This window comes from Porites lutea, chromosome 8 (genome assembly GCF_958299795.1).
Source record: "Porites lutea chromosome 8, jaPorLute2.1, whole genome shotgun sequence".
NCBI lineage: Eukaryota > Metazoa > Cnidaria > Anthozoa > Scleractinia > Poritidae > Porites > Porites lutea.
In genome coordinates, this window is record NC_133208.1 from 28,706,472 (window position 1) to 28,723,616 (window position 17,145).

The 17,145-nt window shown below is 38.3% G+C and overlaps 1 protein-coding gene across 1 annotated transcript; it reads left to right on the forward strand.

Moving 5' to 3' along the window:
- Nucleotides 1-5,259: 5,259 nt before the first annotated feature.
- On the forward strand, nucleotides 5,260-13,689 carry LOC140946253 (uncharacterized). The gene is made up of 5 exons (XM_073395346.1): nucleotides 5,260-5,588; nucleotides 7,093-7,740; nucleotides 9,061-9,336; nucleotides 10,936-11,313; nucleotides 13,278-13,689. The coding sequence occupies exons 1-5, from the start codon at nucleotides 5,291-5,293 to the stop codon at nucleotides 13,544-13,546; spliced, it is 1,869 nt and encodes a 622-aa protein (XP_073251447.1). The 5' UTR covers nucleotides 5,260-5,290; the 3' UTR covers nucleotides 13,547-13,689.
- Nucleotides 13,690-17,145: the final 3,456 nt, after the last annotated feature.

Here is a 17,145-nt window from a genome sequence, read left to right on the forward strand (position 1 = left end):
ACAATTTCGGCACCAGTTTCCTTCACGTTTCTAAATTGGCGAAAGCGTGACAGCACATATAACGCAAGGTTGACTTTTACCAGAATGTGGTGAAACTATTTATACTATCCATAGTATTTTCTAAGTTATTATTAATACTGATTCTCACTCTGTCACGTTTCTGTTATACCAACAGTCACATTCTTTGTCCTCTTGTCAATTAACTCCACAGTTTTGTTAAAATTAAATCACTGTAATCACTGTGTGTCTGCTTTAATTGAGCGTTATACTGACGTTAGTTCAGTGTCAGTTTCTTGTTTAAAACACTCTTTTTGAAAGCATTAAGCCAGTCGCAGCAGACCTCTTGCTATATTCCCCATTCCAGTATCCTGCGGGGGGCAGCAAAGATGACGGTTACAGCAATACAAACATAAACAAGCTTTCGCCCGCCCAAAGTACGCCTGCGCTCTTGTTTCACCCGCCGACATAATCGATATTTTCTCGTCAGGTGAAAAAAGAGTAGAAAAAAGCGTCTGCTCCCGACAGGTTACCATTCCAGAAACCATAAAGGAAATGGATACAAGCTTTCGGCGCAACGATTTCTGGAATCTCTGATTTGAGGACAAGCGTTACTTATGATTGCTAGAATACCGTCGACTATTCGTAACTACCGCTTGTCCACAAAAAAAAAATCCCAGCAATCACTTGTACCCTTTCTTCCTAGAGTTTCTGAAGAAGGGCATTGGTTCTACAAAAAATGAATTTTTTTGGTCTGAAATTGGGCAAAGTTTTCAGAAAGCTTGCCACACTGATATCACCTCCATTTTCCAAGAGTCATCATCCTGGGCAGCCAACGGTCCTTAAGAAACTTATACCACCAAGCCTCGTTTGTGAGCGATATTCTTCTCATTGACACTTTCTGTGCATGAGTATTCTTTTCAACCTTTTTATTTACGTAAACCGTCGCAAACTTGCACTAAATTGGTTGGCTTGGTTGTGTGAAATTTGCTCGTCTGCGTAAACATGCATAAGGGCTATTTTCTATTGACCTTGTGGAATATATACTAAGCGCATGTGTTACAAGAGGTTATGAAGGACACATATGAAGAGTTTGTTTCCTTTCAAACGACAATCAACAATAACCCAACGAGGGGGATTGTGAAAAAGCAACTGGCGTGATAATTCCATGTACATCTCGACATGACACTCACTACTAGGAGTATGTATGTGAAACACCATGTGAAAAACGTGTGAAAAATGTCCTATTTTCACACTCTTTTCACACATTTTTCACACGTTTTTCACACACTTTCCACATGCATTTCACACACATATTTCACGTGCATGTGAAATTTTGCATAGTGAAATATATGTGAAAAGGGTGTGAAGCAACGTCATCCCTTTCACACATATATTCGCATACACTTCACATGGGGTTTCACACAGGCTTTCACATGTAAATCCTCATTTAAAATCACATATTTTCATACACTTCACATGGGGTTTCACATGGGCTTTCACATGTACTTAATCCTCAATGAATGGCAAAATGTCTAGAATTTCACATGCTACTAATTCACACATTATTTTCACATACACTACACATGGGGTTTCACATGAGCTTTCACATGTAAATCCTCAGAGATCGGAGATCATGAATCGCAATAGAATTTCACTACCCTGCGAGCAGAGGTTTGTTTACACGTAAACAAACCAACTACGCAACAGACAAGCCACCCAAACAACTTCGTAAACGCTAAAAGCCATGCAAGAGAGAAAACTCCGCTTGCAGGGTAGAATTTCCCATACCACTTCACACAAATTGGGTATGTTGTTTCACAAGCAAATATTCAGTAAATCAACTAGCTCAGATCAATTTACACACAAATTTACATTTTTATTTTGCACTTTCCGCTTGCAATAAATTTGTCTGAAGTACTGTCAACTGCATGCATGGTTGTGTTTTCATATAGTCACAAACAACTTCAGGTTTATAGCCTGATCTGTTGGTTTATTTATAATTTTATGGTATTTTCAGAAGAACTTGATTTATATAAAACTGGCAAAAAGTGAAAAGCAAACTGGATAGAATTGATTGGCAAACGAAATTGGTTTCATATTATCAACACGGTGAAACTCAGTTCAACTGACTCACATGTCCCACAATGAACTTAAATGTAAATTTAAGTTACTCAAAAAGGGCACATAAGGCTAATGGAAACATCAATGTCTAATCCTGTTTATTTGTCAATATTTATTGCCTGGAGGATAATAATAAAAACAAAACTTTCTATCATGCTCAGTTTTATACCTTTAATTCCTACATCAATAAAATAACTAATAATATACTAATTTTTGGTTAGAAATATTTCTTATAAATTGTAATAATTATGATAGTAAATGACATAGTGGCCAATTTACAATTTCCACTTATTAAGGAATACCAAGTTACAGAAAAGCAATCTAGCACTCAATGTCAGTGAAAAGACAAAGTAAATAAACAACTTTGAAAAATAAAAGCATGTTTATGGAAAACAATAATGCTAACTGACTGCTTCTTTCAAAGTGGCTGAACAGCTTTCTGAACAGAAGGGTCCACACATCAGACTAGATAGAGCTGCCTTTTATTTTTGACCTTATTGCAGATGTATGAATATTATGAATCGAAGCACAAATAAACAAACCTACTAAAATTTTATAGGTTTAGTTCAACTCTCAAGTCATTATAATTAACTGGAAACTTAATTGCTTCCAACTTGTAGTATAAATTGCATGCATATCGGAAACTTATGCTATTTCTTCTCCTATTTTATTTAACATTGGTCTTGACTAGTCTGCCACAGCCTACTAGCGTCAGAACATAAAATTTTCAGAGTATTCCATTGACGATTTGCAACAAAGAGTACAGTTTTTTCTGCAGTAAACAAAAAGGAATCAATCAATGGCATATCTGTACATGCATCTTAAATTAAGATGTATCTTTGAAGGTTTAAGCTTACGCAAAGTTATTAGCTAAGAAAACCAAAGTAAGCTCTTGTTAACGAACCACGATATCAAGAAGAACATACCTTTCTACAATAATCCAGCTGAGTTGCTGACTTGGAAACATGCTTTTTGTGAAGAAGTTTGCAATTGATCACTGTCTCTCGAAAATAACATGGGTATTATTGAAAGGCAGTCTTTCTATCTATCCGAAAGTAACGAAAATATTCTGTTTGCATCGCTGTGTTGCTTGTGAAGTCCGCGTGAATTTGAACTATTCAACGGAACTTCATTTTACAATTTTCTATTGGCTGAAAAGCCACACGTGACATTGTAAATCAAATCGCGCATGTGCTAAAACCACGGGGAAGCCTGGGAAACAACAAACATGGCGGCTAATCTTGCGATGGAGAAAGTGCACACGTTTGAGTCGAAAAAGCGGTTATTTTCAGCATTGATTAGAATATTCCAGTGCATTTGAAGTGTTAGAAGCAAGAGAAAAACATTGTTCCTTCAAGTTGGGAAACCTTTGAGAATTTAAGGAAATGCTGGCCTTCACTACATGAATCTAAGTTGCGACTAAATACGTGTTGTGGACGTTGTTCATGTTGGACAAGCTCAGGTACGGAAAGCTGATCGACCAAAGACAACTTGAACAAACCAAGAGCATGCCAGTTGTTTGCTTCAAGGAATCATTAGTTGAAGGAACGGTATCAAAAGAAAACTAAAAAAGCATGCAAAGCAAGGAACTGTTCGCATGTTCAAGTGGACTTTCAACGTTACAACGAGGAACGTTACACAGTAAGAAACAAAACATTCATAGAGTGTAGTTACATATGTCGTATATGTTAGCAAAGTAAGTTTTCTGATGGAGTAATAAAATTAAGTCCGTTTTGTCCTCAATGAAGATCTGTTGAAAGAATGGTTTAATTCTCAGGATTTAGCCCTCCCCACTTAACAAAAATCATGGTACACATCTTTCTGGGTGGAAACTCAAGTGGTAAGATACACAACCCACAAATTTAGATGAGACAGTTGATAAAATACATAAATTTATATAGCATGTTCTAGCAAACAATGAAGACAATGATATTTGTAAAGATGCACATGTGGATCAGATACTCGAAAGGTTTTAATCAAGCCAAATATAATGAAGAATGTACAGTGTATTCAGGAGTTTCAAAATGTTTTGAAGTAGGCGCCAACTCTGGAAAAGCAGGCGCTGTGACAATCGAGATTGTTTGTCACAAGCTAATTGTTATGACCAGCGCAGCCAGCGATATACAGTCGTGTAGCCGGCAGAACCCTAGTCTCCAGCTTGTTTTGAAACCCCTGTGTATTTAATAATAATTAATACAGTTATTGACTGAGAGATCTGGTTGCAAGCTAGATCATGAAAAGAGCTTTGAACGTTAATTCCAGTCCGCTGCTTTACAAGATGGCCCTTCTGGGGCTTGGCACTTTGGTATATTGGGGTTCGCCTTTAATGGTGATGATGATGATGATGATTTGTAACAGCACGTTTGTTGTGATCACGTGCCTTAAAGGTCTGACGCATTAAAGTATAGTGAATTTTCTAGGTTAGTAACTTATCAAATCTTATTCTTCAAAAATTCATGACCCTCATAGTCAACTTAGTTTGATATTTATCAGCTATGAGCCATAGAATGCTAGATGTGGCATGGCATGAAATTTAATTTTGCAGTTTTTATGAGCCATGAAGTGTCTTTCATGGGGCATTCGCTAGAAATTCATGGCATTTTCATAAAAATAAGGTTCATAGTGGTTGCATTTTACAAGCCCTGAAAAAAATTCACATGCTCACTCTGACATGCCTAAAAGTGTTCACATGCATGTGAAAAATTTCACATGCATAGCATCTACTATGCATGTGAAATTTGAAGTTCACATGCATGACAAAATTGTTTCACATGAATGAAAAGATTTCACATGTAATAAAATGCATGGAAAAAAAGTTCACACATATGACAAAAATTTTTCACATGTATTACAAAATTTCACACGCATATCAAAAAGTTCACGTGCATGTGAAATGCTGATGTGGTGAACTTGTATTTTTTCCAACATTGATTTCACATGGTTCCTTTTTTTCACACACTTTTCACACCCTTTTCACACGATTTTCACACACATAGCCCTAGTAGTGACTAGGACTACAGGAAATCCTTGAATTGAGGGATTGTAAGTAATTTATACCCTGTTTATCTGGGCTGGAATTTACAGGATCAAATTATCCTGGCAACTTTCCACTGACTTTCGTCTTCCTGTGTGTGACACTCAGTAAACGATCGTGAAATTGCACTGAAAAATGGCTTCGGTTAACTCTTCGAAGTACCATCCATTCGTTGATTTTCTCCCTTCAATTAGGCCATCTTTTCTTTCGGTGGTGGTACTTTTTGCTTGCGGATGTCTCTGGGTGAAGAATGAAACAACCAACGAGCGACTGATAGCATTGGAATCGCGCATCAACATGTCTCCAGTGGTTCTTGTTGATACTGGCTGCACTACGGAAAACAGTGAAAGAACAGCCCGTAGGCCAAAAGAAGATTCCGTGAGATATCTCTTAAAGAAAATTCAGAGAGAAAGGAAGTTCATCGATACCTCAGGTTAGGATCACGACTGTAGAAAAAATTTCTCCTATTTTTTAAACTTTTCAGCTTATTGTTGGGGGATATTTCTTGTCCTTAAGCTATGTAAGTATGTGCGGAGCCAGCAGGAATGGGTTTTTAGCTCTTAGCCTTAATTTGGACTGAAATAGGGTAAAATTTAGTGCTTTCTGGAACTAGGACCTGGAATTAAGGGATGCTCTTTAATGATGTGTCTCTTGAGAACTGTGTTTCAGAATGAAGACAGCGGACAATCACATAATTTGCTCTGAAAACCGGTCATGTTTCAGTTCTGCGGTATGTCGCACATCCCGACTGACATTTTCCTGAAGTATTTCAGGAAGCTTATACCGTATATTATGTGGGCGAGTTACGTGACCCTGTGTTCGAGTCTCAAAATTGTTTGCTTAATCTTGTAAGTTCAAATCATTGAAGAATAAGTGCATATTAGAAGGATATTATGAGCAGACAGCAAAGCTCCACCGGCTTTATATATTGCTTAGTATATAGCTATTGAAGTGGATAATGACGATATGCTAAAGTAATAAGTCCTAAACAAAAGGTAAAAGAAAAGTTCAGCAGACAATTCATTAAAATAATATGGAGTATCCTCCAATAAAGAACTGAAAATCTTGCAATCAGGCCAACGTTGTTCAACCAATCTCAAATCAGTTCGGACAGACTGAATATTTCAAAATTAGGATGCCTCCTGTACCCTTTACGCAAAAAGGAAAGCTATACATGGAGTTTTTTATTACTCTGAACAGCTAAAATTTGTTCTGTTTCATTTTGTTTTCTTATTTCATGTCTTCGGGTTTTGCGGAAGTCAGCGGATTGCTTTTTAAACGGGTGGGTCAAATCTCTTCAAGATCAAACTTTTTTTGTTAAATTTGTTTTCCTTTAGATTCAATTTTTTGATTCTTTGACAAGATGACTAATGATACCATGACAGGAAAGGTTAATTATGGTTGTATTTCCGCATAGAGCTATTTATCATAATTGCGGCCTACTAATATATATGCTTTTACATGTATGAAAATTAGCCTTTCTGACCTTGTTAGCATGTGCAAAATAGAAAAGAATTCTTACTTTCAAACGAGGCCAGGAAGACTGATTATCATACAGATAAAAAAAATGTATTAATAGGCCGCAATTATGAAAGAGGTCTATACTTTGACTCAAAATGGGGAAATGAGGAACTTATATCCTCAGCTACATAAGAAAATCACTTGCTCGTAAATTGATCCTTCGAATTCGTCCTCAAATAATGTACGGGGAAATTTTGGCTGGATTTTCAGAGGCTTTGAGAAAATGAGATCCAATCAAGTCATGAATTTTACACTCAAATTTGAATTTGAATCTGCAAACGACATAAAAAAAAATACTTCCAAGTGGTAGTTGGGCTACAAACGTTAAGCGAAACAAGACGGTGGAATTTCATGCCGACGAAGACTCAATCACACCAGCGGAAATTTTCCCAGCACTTAGTTTGCTTTTCTCTTAGCTTTATTAGATGAGTCACAAGATTCAAGAACAAGCGCAAAGTCAAGAAATCGGAGACAGGTTTCGAACGTGACTTCAGCAACCATCAGTATGCATGACGTGCGTCAAGAAATCACCAAACAGTTTGAACATCTTATGCTCTCGAAGTACTGTAAGTCACAAGAGAGGGTATGCCCTGTAGGTCCCCCCGGACTTCCTGGTCCCATTGGTGTACGAGGACCACGTGGCAGGAGGGGACCTAGAGGAAAGAAAGGTAACCCAGGTAGCTTTGGACCACCTGGAAAATCAGGAATGACTGGACCTCCAGGATCGAAAGGAGTAAAGGGAGATAAGGGCGATCCAGGAGTGCCGGGACCACCTGGGAGGCCTGGAGAATCGATATCTGCTCCACAAGTGATGGTATCACCTACAAATCACACTAGAGATGAAGCAGGAAATACGGCGATTTATTGTACGGTTGGAGGAAATCCTTCTCCTACTGTCGAATGGCGATTCAAGGGCAGAAAGCTTCTGTCAGGAGCAAAGTATTTGGTTAAAAAAGCAGAGCTGATCATCAGGAATCTGAACTACAGCGATGCTGGGCAGTACAAATGTGCGGCAAGAAACATTCTTGGATCGTCTGAGGCGTCTGGTTATTTGAAGGTTCGAGGTAAGAAGAACAATAAGTTAAATGAAGAATGATCCTCGCAGTTGTGAACGCAATTAATACAATTGCTTAAGAAGCCTCAAAAAAATTCAGGACTTCAACGGGATTTGAACCCGTGACCTCACGATACCGGTGCGATGCTCTAACCAACTGAGCTATGAAGCCACTGATGTTGGGAGCTGGTGAATTATGTGTTCATATGTTTCCATGAAGGAAATGAATGTGATAGATGTATGAAATATATCATTTAAAACTGCGAGGATCATTCTTCATTTGATTTCATTCCGCAGTTCTTATTTGAATTATTTCATATAGTTACATCTATCACAAGAACAATGAGCTTTACCACAGTGAAAACCCTTTTGCAAGGCTGCTGATGTGCCATCAGAATTTTGTCCTACGAAAGTTAGTGGTTGGCTATGGATTATTGTTTCCTGGCCGATTGCTTATCTTATTAAACGTGTTTTGCAATAGGGTCGTGTTACGTTGGTATTGATGGGGCATGAAGTCCAGGAGGGTGACTGTCATTATAAAAAGGGCGATGGTGTGTGTTAAAAGGGTGCGTGATGATTGTAAGCAACGGCTAGAATTAAACTCTCGTAGGAAATCCATCAGAACGTAGCTCAAGCTTTATTTGTCAAGTCAGCCAGTGAAATAAGAGATTTTAGGAAGATTTTTTGCAATGAAGATGCTGTCATTGAATAATTTCAATTATTTCCCTCCCGCTTCTCTACTCTTATCATTTTTCCTCATGAAACGATTTATCGGCTCCTTGCTTTCTATACATTTAATTAATACAGTCTTTAATTTATTAGTAAACAATAAAAAGGGAGAGGGAAGAGGGCTTACTAACTTTCTTCCCCTGAAAAGGAAGGGGGGGGGGGGGGCTTATTAGAGAGGGGGGCTTAATAGAGACTAACTGTATTTCTTCATACACCACCCTGAGCTACACCCTGTATAGATAAAAATTTTGACGTTCCCTTCTAAACACACTGGATGATACCTGAATCTTCAATTAACCAACCCAAACAAAACGACAAGTATCCTCGCCCCTTTTATATGGTACTTAAGTTCATCTTGTCAGGCTCGTGCGAGTCGTGAAACTAGTGAGCTGGCATATATCGTACCATTATTCGTACGAGTTGCATCACTTGATTGTCATTTTCACGACTTACACATGTGGTGCGTACTGAACGCGGGAAAACTCACATAGATATTTCTTTTCAAGTGAAAGCCGCCGATTCTGTGTAGTTTGGAAGACGGGTAAAAATAAATAAATTATAGCTTTTTCAAATGACATCATATTGATTTTTGGTCTCTTAGGTCTTCCGATCTTTACCAAAAAACCCTCATCACTGGTCTCAAAAATGGAATCCGCCACAATACAAGAAACTTGCCAGGCAGAAGGGTATCCACCTCCCAAGCTGACCTGGATCAGACTTGTTTCTCCTTTACCTGTTGGAAAGACCGACGTAAAGGAAGGAAATCTCACTATCATGAATTTAAGACCAGTGGACAGCGGTTTGTACCAATGCGTAGCAACGAACAGCATGGGATCAAAAAAGGCCACCATGAACTTGTTTGTGCAAAAAGGACCAGGTTTGTATATATCACGTTACGCCGACCTCATATATAATGATAAAACATTTTACTGAAAGATTAGCACTTCACCATGTTTAGACAGACAAATTAGACTTAAATGTCTACGCTTGCAAAACCGAAATTTTTTGATGTATTCAAAAGACTAAGATGCCCCTAAATTTGCTATTGAGTCTCCAGGTGTACAACTGCAGTTAGCTGTAGTATCCGATGACGTCATTTTTGACCTGCAGGTGCAGGTCTGCGGTATTGTCTCCAATGACGTCATTTTTGTCTCACACCTTCATACCTGGAGAAACTAAACTCTAACTCTAAAAGGTAAGCAGGATGGCTTAAATAAATTTCTCAAGTTTTTGTACTAAAAAACGCTCGTTCGTTTGGTTTATAGAGTCGTATCTCGAGAGAGGAGAACACTACTGAGTAATGACCCGATTTTCAAGGTTTTTCTCGTTATCTACTCAACATTGTAAACGACTTATCGCTTACCCTTCACTCTCTTCCCGCGCACCGTCTCTAACTGTCTCTTTCGTGATACGGGCCGATACTATCCTTTCCAGCCGTGGTCTGAGTCTCCGTTTTAAGCATTTTCTTTTCTTTGCGTGGCTTAAGCACCGAAACCTGAGTGGGGTTGGCTGCTTTACTGGCTAGAACCTTTCGATCGTTCTTTATCCTCGCTTGCTCGCGGACTATTTTAGAAAATCTTGAGAAAGGGGGATACACTCCGCCATTGCTGTTTGAGTGATAGGCTATTTCTTTCTCCCATTTGGCGCGGATAAACTGCGGTAACTTCTCGTTTATTGGTTGCATGGCTTTAGGGCTATTGAGGCACACAGTCCGGGAAGATAAGTCACTTGACCCTCAATGTCCGCGCAAAGATCTGAGAACTGTTGCAGATTTTAAAAAAAAGACGCCATTTAGTTAAGAGTTTGTTTACGTTTCAATTGACAGTGTTTCGGGTATCATTTTTTATGCTTTTGACGCAAATTCAGTCAGAATTTTTTTTTCTACCGACCAGTATACACCAACAAGTCAAATTTTGTCTCTTTCTTGGTATTTGTTGGTGCAGCCACTTCATTTACCGCTAAAATTTCATTTTTCGAAACTGTCGCGAAACGAGAAGCCATTTTTATGATCCCGTCCCAAAACAATGAATGTCCAAGGATATTCCAAGTTACGGGAGCCAATCAAAACGCTGGAAAATTGCTAACTACTGATTTGGTGAACACTAAAGAAGCTTAAAGGTATATATTCTACTGCACGAATAGTTTTGAGCCAACTATTGTAATTTTAATTTTAATTTTTCATTGTCTTTTTCCAATTTGTTCTTCAAACGTTTATCCTTGAAGAAGTAATTCGGCTGTATAATAGACAGAGATTTGTGTATACAATTTTCGGTGACATTTTTGCTGCCTACATTTTTTGATGCGGCTATTTCATGGTGAATTATTTGCGGTTTCCCAGTCACATACGGTAGGCTATGTTTGCGAAAAATTATCCTTAGGATTCCTTCTAGGTAGGCTTTTAAGGAAAGCATAGGCAGAGCATGTTGTTCATTCAATTTACTCCTAAACATATTTTCCAACATTACTTTGATTTCAGTTTACAAAAACTGTGCCGAACATTACAAAGCAGGTCAACGAATAAGTGGTGTTTACCGCGTCAACCCCGATAATGCCGGTGCCTTTTATGTGTATTGTGACCAAACAACAGTAGGTGGGGGTTGGGCAGTGTTTCAGAAAAGACTTGACGGCTCAGTTGACTTCGATCGCGTTTGGAAAGACTACAAACAAGGCTTCGGGAATCTAAGGGGGGAATTTTGGCTTGGACTGGATAAGGTTCACCGTCTGACGAAAGAACGAAGCAAGCTTCGGGTGGAACTCGAGGATTTTAACGGACAAACAGCTTACGCTGAGTACGACTTGTTTGGCGTTGCTGACGAAGGAAATAAATATAGGCTAACTCTTGGAACGTATGCAGGTTAGTGCTTTGAGGGGAATAGACTGGATGGGGGCACCTCCAAAAAGCAAATCTTGATTAAGTCAGTACATTGACGGGAAGCAAAAGTTTATCTTACTTACCAGGTCGATTCATTGAACGTTCAGAAGGCGCGAGGTTATCGTAAGTACAGTTAATCCTCTTCTCATATGGATATCTTCATGTCACGTTTTTCTCTTCAGCCCACATTTGACACCTTGCAATGCGGGAAACCCAAATTTGCGTCCCCCTCATTATCTGGAGTTGTTTGTCGCTCAGCGGGGAGGGCGGAGGGTTACTCAACCAATATTTGTACGGCGAGGTTCCGTCTCGAAGTCCAAGCCCTTACCCTTTTATATACTATATTTAGCCTGTGAACAGGCTAAATGTAAACCCGCGAAGAGAGGGAAGTGAAAGGTTAACCCTTTCCTCGCGATTTTTTTCACCCTTCCCCCATACAGAGAGCCCGTTCACAGGCTATAAACCATTTTTTTACGAAAAAAGTACCCCTTCCGCATACCTTCTGTTGACGAATGGTGCCTCTTTCACATACCTTCTGTTAGCCCTTTGGACCATTTCACAGACCCAAATGGCAGATTTTCCGGTCCCACCCTTTTGTATACTTCAACGAGTAAAATCCCTACCCTTTCATATACCTGAAGCCTGGAAAAGGTACCCCTTTCGGGCGGAGCCTCCCCGTATAGGCTATTATAGGTAGTACCCCCCGGGGTTTCTCGACAGTCTCGGCCATGCTTTGTGAATTGCCTTCTGTCGTTTGCTGTTTTTGAACCATGTTACGCCGGTTTTGTTTGGATGTTTTTTTTGTTTGTTTTTGTTTTGTTTTGTTTTTTTAATAACATTTATTTCGTTACAACACTTCTTATGACAATACTTACATTTACATAAAAGAAAAAGAAAAACAACGTACAAGAGATAAAGGAAAAATACAATGTTACAGCATTTGCAACTAATTAAGCCTAAAATTTTTTTACAAAATTGACTATTATTTGCAAAATTGCAAAGTAAAACACGATACAACAAAAACATAAGGAGTCTGTCCTACCAACTAAAAGGTGATTTGCATTTGCATTTGTTTCTGCATCACTTTTAACTTTTGGAACTTTTGGAATTATTTAATAACAGCAAGTTTATTTGTCCGAGGGGCAAAGTTTAAGAGGGCTCCATTTGTTTTTGAAGGAGGACATATTGTTATTATTAGAGGCAATCTCTTTTTCAATTTCCATGGAGATCATAATGGTTTGTATATAAACCTGTAGCGCAAGGTTGCAGTTAGTTAACTTACATGTGTAAATATATCGTTTGGCGATAAGGAAAAGGTGATGTAGTAATAAATCAGAGACATTATCAATTAGTCCAAGACAGATAAGAGGAGAGAAGGCAATGGATTTGTTTAAGGTGGTGTTTTGAGCTATCCATTGATAAATGTCTTTGCAGTTACACTCAAAAATTCTGGAAAGACATTTGTTTGGATGTTAGCTTCAAGAGCTACACTGTAAATCCGAGGTTATATAAAGGTGATGTGAATCGTGATGTGATCTGATTTTTTTCATATGTTTGCGATCGATTATTTGTGAGCGTGGAGATCAGCTAAGTGCACATCCACTATAAACAGGGCTTTACATTTTACATTTTTATTATCATTGTTTGTTTGTTTCTGTTTCTCACTTCATTAATTTGCTGTGATTAATTCAATTTTTCTCCTTAACACTTGGCAGTTACTTTAACGTGGACCAGGGAGATAATGAGTAATAGGGTTGAGGCCTTGTTTCCATTTTCAATTTTCCCCTTAATCCTCGTGTTCGTTGCCCGTTGCCCGTTTTAATTACGTCCTCCAATTTTTAACTTTTACTTTAAAATTATCTCTAATTTTCCCAAAACAAGAAAGTATTTTTAGTAACACCCATCTTTTTTGAAAATATGTTGCCTTTGTTTATTTATCTTTGTAGGAACTGCCGGCGATTCATTTTCGTATCATAATGGTATGGCGTTCTCCACCAAAGATCAGGACAATGATCTAGACAATGGTAAAGGCTATTGTGCCCCGCGTTATAAGGGAGGTTGGTGGTTCAACGCCTGTCACAATGCCTTTCTAAACGGCTTCTATTATAAAGGCTCACACTCCAACACTTGGGGAGGTGTGATGTGGAATAAGTGGAAGGGCATCAGTTACTCCGCTAAACGTGCTGAGATGAAAATCAAACCTGTTAACGTTTAAGAAACGGTTGTCAAGTTTATTCTTATTAAACTTTTAATGTGATATCGCTTTAATATATCATTGCGGTGCAAAAAGAGACACATTTTGGATCAAAGGAAAGGTTACATTTTCTCCATTTTGTCAACAACAGTGTACCTTCAAAACTTTTTATTTGGGCGTGGCCCAAATAGAGTAATGGAAACGGCTTGTTTTGACGCAAATGTGCAATAGGTACGCAATACGTGCTAACATAAACAAAGCAAGTAAACAAGCGAAGCGAGGCAAATGTCTCCTATGCAAACGTCTTGCATGTGGGAAAGAAAGCTCTGCTAGCACACGGCACTTAATCGCACTTTTACGATCTCAAAAGTTAATCTGAATCTTCAGTATTTTTGCCTCAGCGAAATTTGGAAGTCTGAAGTCCAGGGATGAAATCTATCAAAAATATTTGGATTTTGGTCACAATAAGATCACAAGCAACGAACCTTGAAACACAGAAACTCAAAAAACGGATCGAAATCCACCAATCACAAATCATAAACAATGACCTTTTGAACCCGTTGAAGAAAACTTTCGTTTCCTAAGAGGTCCGCTAAGATAATTGACGTGTGACATTTTTTTGACGAGAGGATCGAAATGCACCAATCATAGAAAGACAGTTTTAATGGCGTGTTTCCTAAGAGGTCATCTGAAATTGCTGTTTTCTCTATTTTATGTCCATTTTCTATTCTTTATTTTGTGATTGGTCGATTTTGTTAGATCGAGTGGATAATCCAATGAGGGACGATTTGGATATCGTTTGATCCGAAATTTTTCGAAGCAGCAGTGAGAAGCAGTTTGGATAACATTTGGCCGCGGCGTTTCGAGGAACGTGTTAATATATTGTTCAATCATATTATCCCGGGTTAAACTTACAAATGCACACACTGTTCGCGGTAGGCCCACACTAAAATATAACACTGAGTGTTTTCGGAATGGGCTGGTCCGCGAAGTCAAAGAAAAACAAAGGAAATTATCAAGACATTCAATGTCGACATCAAAGACTCATGGACCCCATAGACGCAATGACAAATCGGAATATCAGGAGTGTACGTGTAAAATGGATAAGAGTTTGAACAGAGGAATGTTGAACGAGTTTGAGAGTCGCAAGATTTGCTGGTTATCAGTGTGACAATAGTGATTTTGATTTTTGCATTGCGGAACACAGCGAGTTCCCTGTGACAAAAATCTGTTCCGATGAAGGAAGAGACGATTGTCAACAATTGAAACCAAAAGGGACTGAGGCTTCTTTTGGAACTACTGTGATAACTGCAACAATTCTTTCGTGTTGTGTTTTTTGATCTGTATGTTGTGACGCGGTACATGTACGATGCTCTGCGTCGAGATTTTGCATTATCAGCAAGTTTTGTGCTAGAGTGTTTTGAGGGCAGCGAGGTGACGACAAGAGAAGGTAATGAGCTAGTTGTACAGAAGGAAAATTGTGTTTTGGAGGAAATAAAAGAAGCTGATGTATAACAGAACTTACAATTTCGTTGGTTTAAATCAGGTTGGTCACTTATATTTTCGGCATGACAGATTACCATAAAATCGAGATTGTTATTCGAAACTCGGGTTGTTTTCAAAATTTGCATAAATCGGGCGCTGCAAAGAAATATTTAGGTTACAAGCGCTCTTCAGAACGGCATAGTTTTTACTTGTTGTGCTATATCTTTCAAAACTATTGATCGATTCTAGCTCAAAAACTCTCAAAGCAGCGGTTTAAATGTTAAAGCCCTTGGCTGGTTGAAATCGTCTCTTGTTTGTTTTCAAACGATTTAGGATGGATCGAATCGACTTTGGATCGATTATTATTGTATCAGCTTGTGGTATGAACAAACGTTTTTCTTCTCGATAACGTTCACTCAACAAATTTAGAAAGATTTACTTGACTTTTCATATGGGGAACGAACGGACTTTTTTGTGGAACGAACTGACTATTTTATGGAACTATCTGACTATTGATTGGAACGATCTAACTCGGAACGATGTCAACGATCTGACCATGAAATGACCGGTTACCGTCATGCCCCTAGCAGACCAGGGGCACCCAACAACAATTTTCGGAAAATATCTGTTCGGAAGACGATTTGCGATCTAGAATTTTCGGAATATTTGTTGTAAAATTTCTTGCTTGCCTACCTCTCCAAGGATTTTCGAACATCTAAAAAATGGTATGATTGCCCATTTTTAACGGATTTTTACCCGTAAAAGGTCACCTAGAATTTTCGGGAGCCTTTTTTCTGGCTGAAATTTTCGAAAAGGTAAGTTTTGATCCCTATAATTTTCGGATCTCTAGACTTTCAGCTAGGAAATCCGAACAGATAAAACATTTCTAGGGGATAAAAAAAATGCCTACATCTACCGTTTAAATACTAGAATGCGTTTAACAATGCTATGTTTAAGTGGTTTCGAACTATCTTGTCGTTGGGTGCCCCTGGCAGACTACCGATGAACAAATTAAAATCTTTGTTACCGAAAACACGGAAAGTGACACTTTTTGTATGGAAGAGTATTCGGAAAAAACACCATTGTCGTCTGAAATTCATTGTTACGTTAAAAATAGAAAAGGTTTGCAGAAGTAACTGTAACAGTGTGAGGTTTTTACTTAAGGGGCAACTCCAAAACTAGTTCGTAAACGAGGGAAGGTGTATCTGTCGTCTAAGCATCAGAGCACAGGCGATTTAGGTGGAATGAGATATCCAAATAGGCTTCTAAGTAAGAATTTGCCCCTCTGTACAAGTAATTATCCATTTTATAGTGCTTAAAACGGTTTGAATCACCGGGTTTATTTTGGCCAATTTAAGGTTTATATTGTTATAGAGAAGAATCCAGGACCTTCAGTTTATGTAGATGCTACGAAAACAATTAATGCTCCATACTGTCAAGGAAATGTTACAGGATTTGGGGAAAATGGTGGACAACGATGTGTCGCAATGAGTCTGTGCGCTTTAATTTACAGTAAGATGACAAAGATTACTTCAGTTGATGATATAACTCAAATAATGATGGTTGGTATTCAATTATATTCTAGTCTGTCACTGCTTGCAAGACAATCTATGTTAATGTTAGCAGAATTGCCAGGAATGGTTGCAGTGTTTGAGCAATTTTTCCACCTTGAATACAGTGACAGTTTTACTTGTAACATCCATCACTACTGTATATGCCACTCACAGGTTACAGCAGTTGAAACACTCTTGGCACTGAACTACAACTCATTCATTTTAACGGTGGCAATTATTGGTGTTGGTATCTACAGCACTGAGGCTGGGGCATATAATGTATTTGATTCTCATGCAAGAGATATGTATCATAACAGTCATAATGAAGGGACATGTGTATTGTTGGAAATACCATCCATGCATAAATTAGTACAATATTTTCAGACTCTACATAGGAATGAGGATATAATTATATGAACTTAAAGGTGTACATATTGCCACCATTGAACCTCATCTTTTCTTAAGCAATGTTGAAAATTGTAGTATATCAAATGTTAATAGTTACCAATGTTCCTAATGTGTTACTCTCTTTTTAATCCTTGTGGATACTGGACTCAAGGAACTTTATTTGCCCTTGTTAGT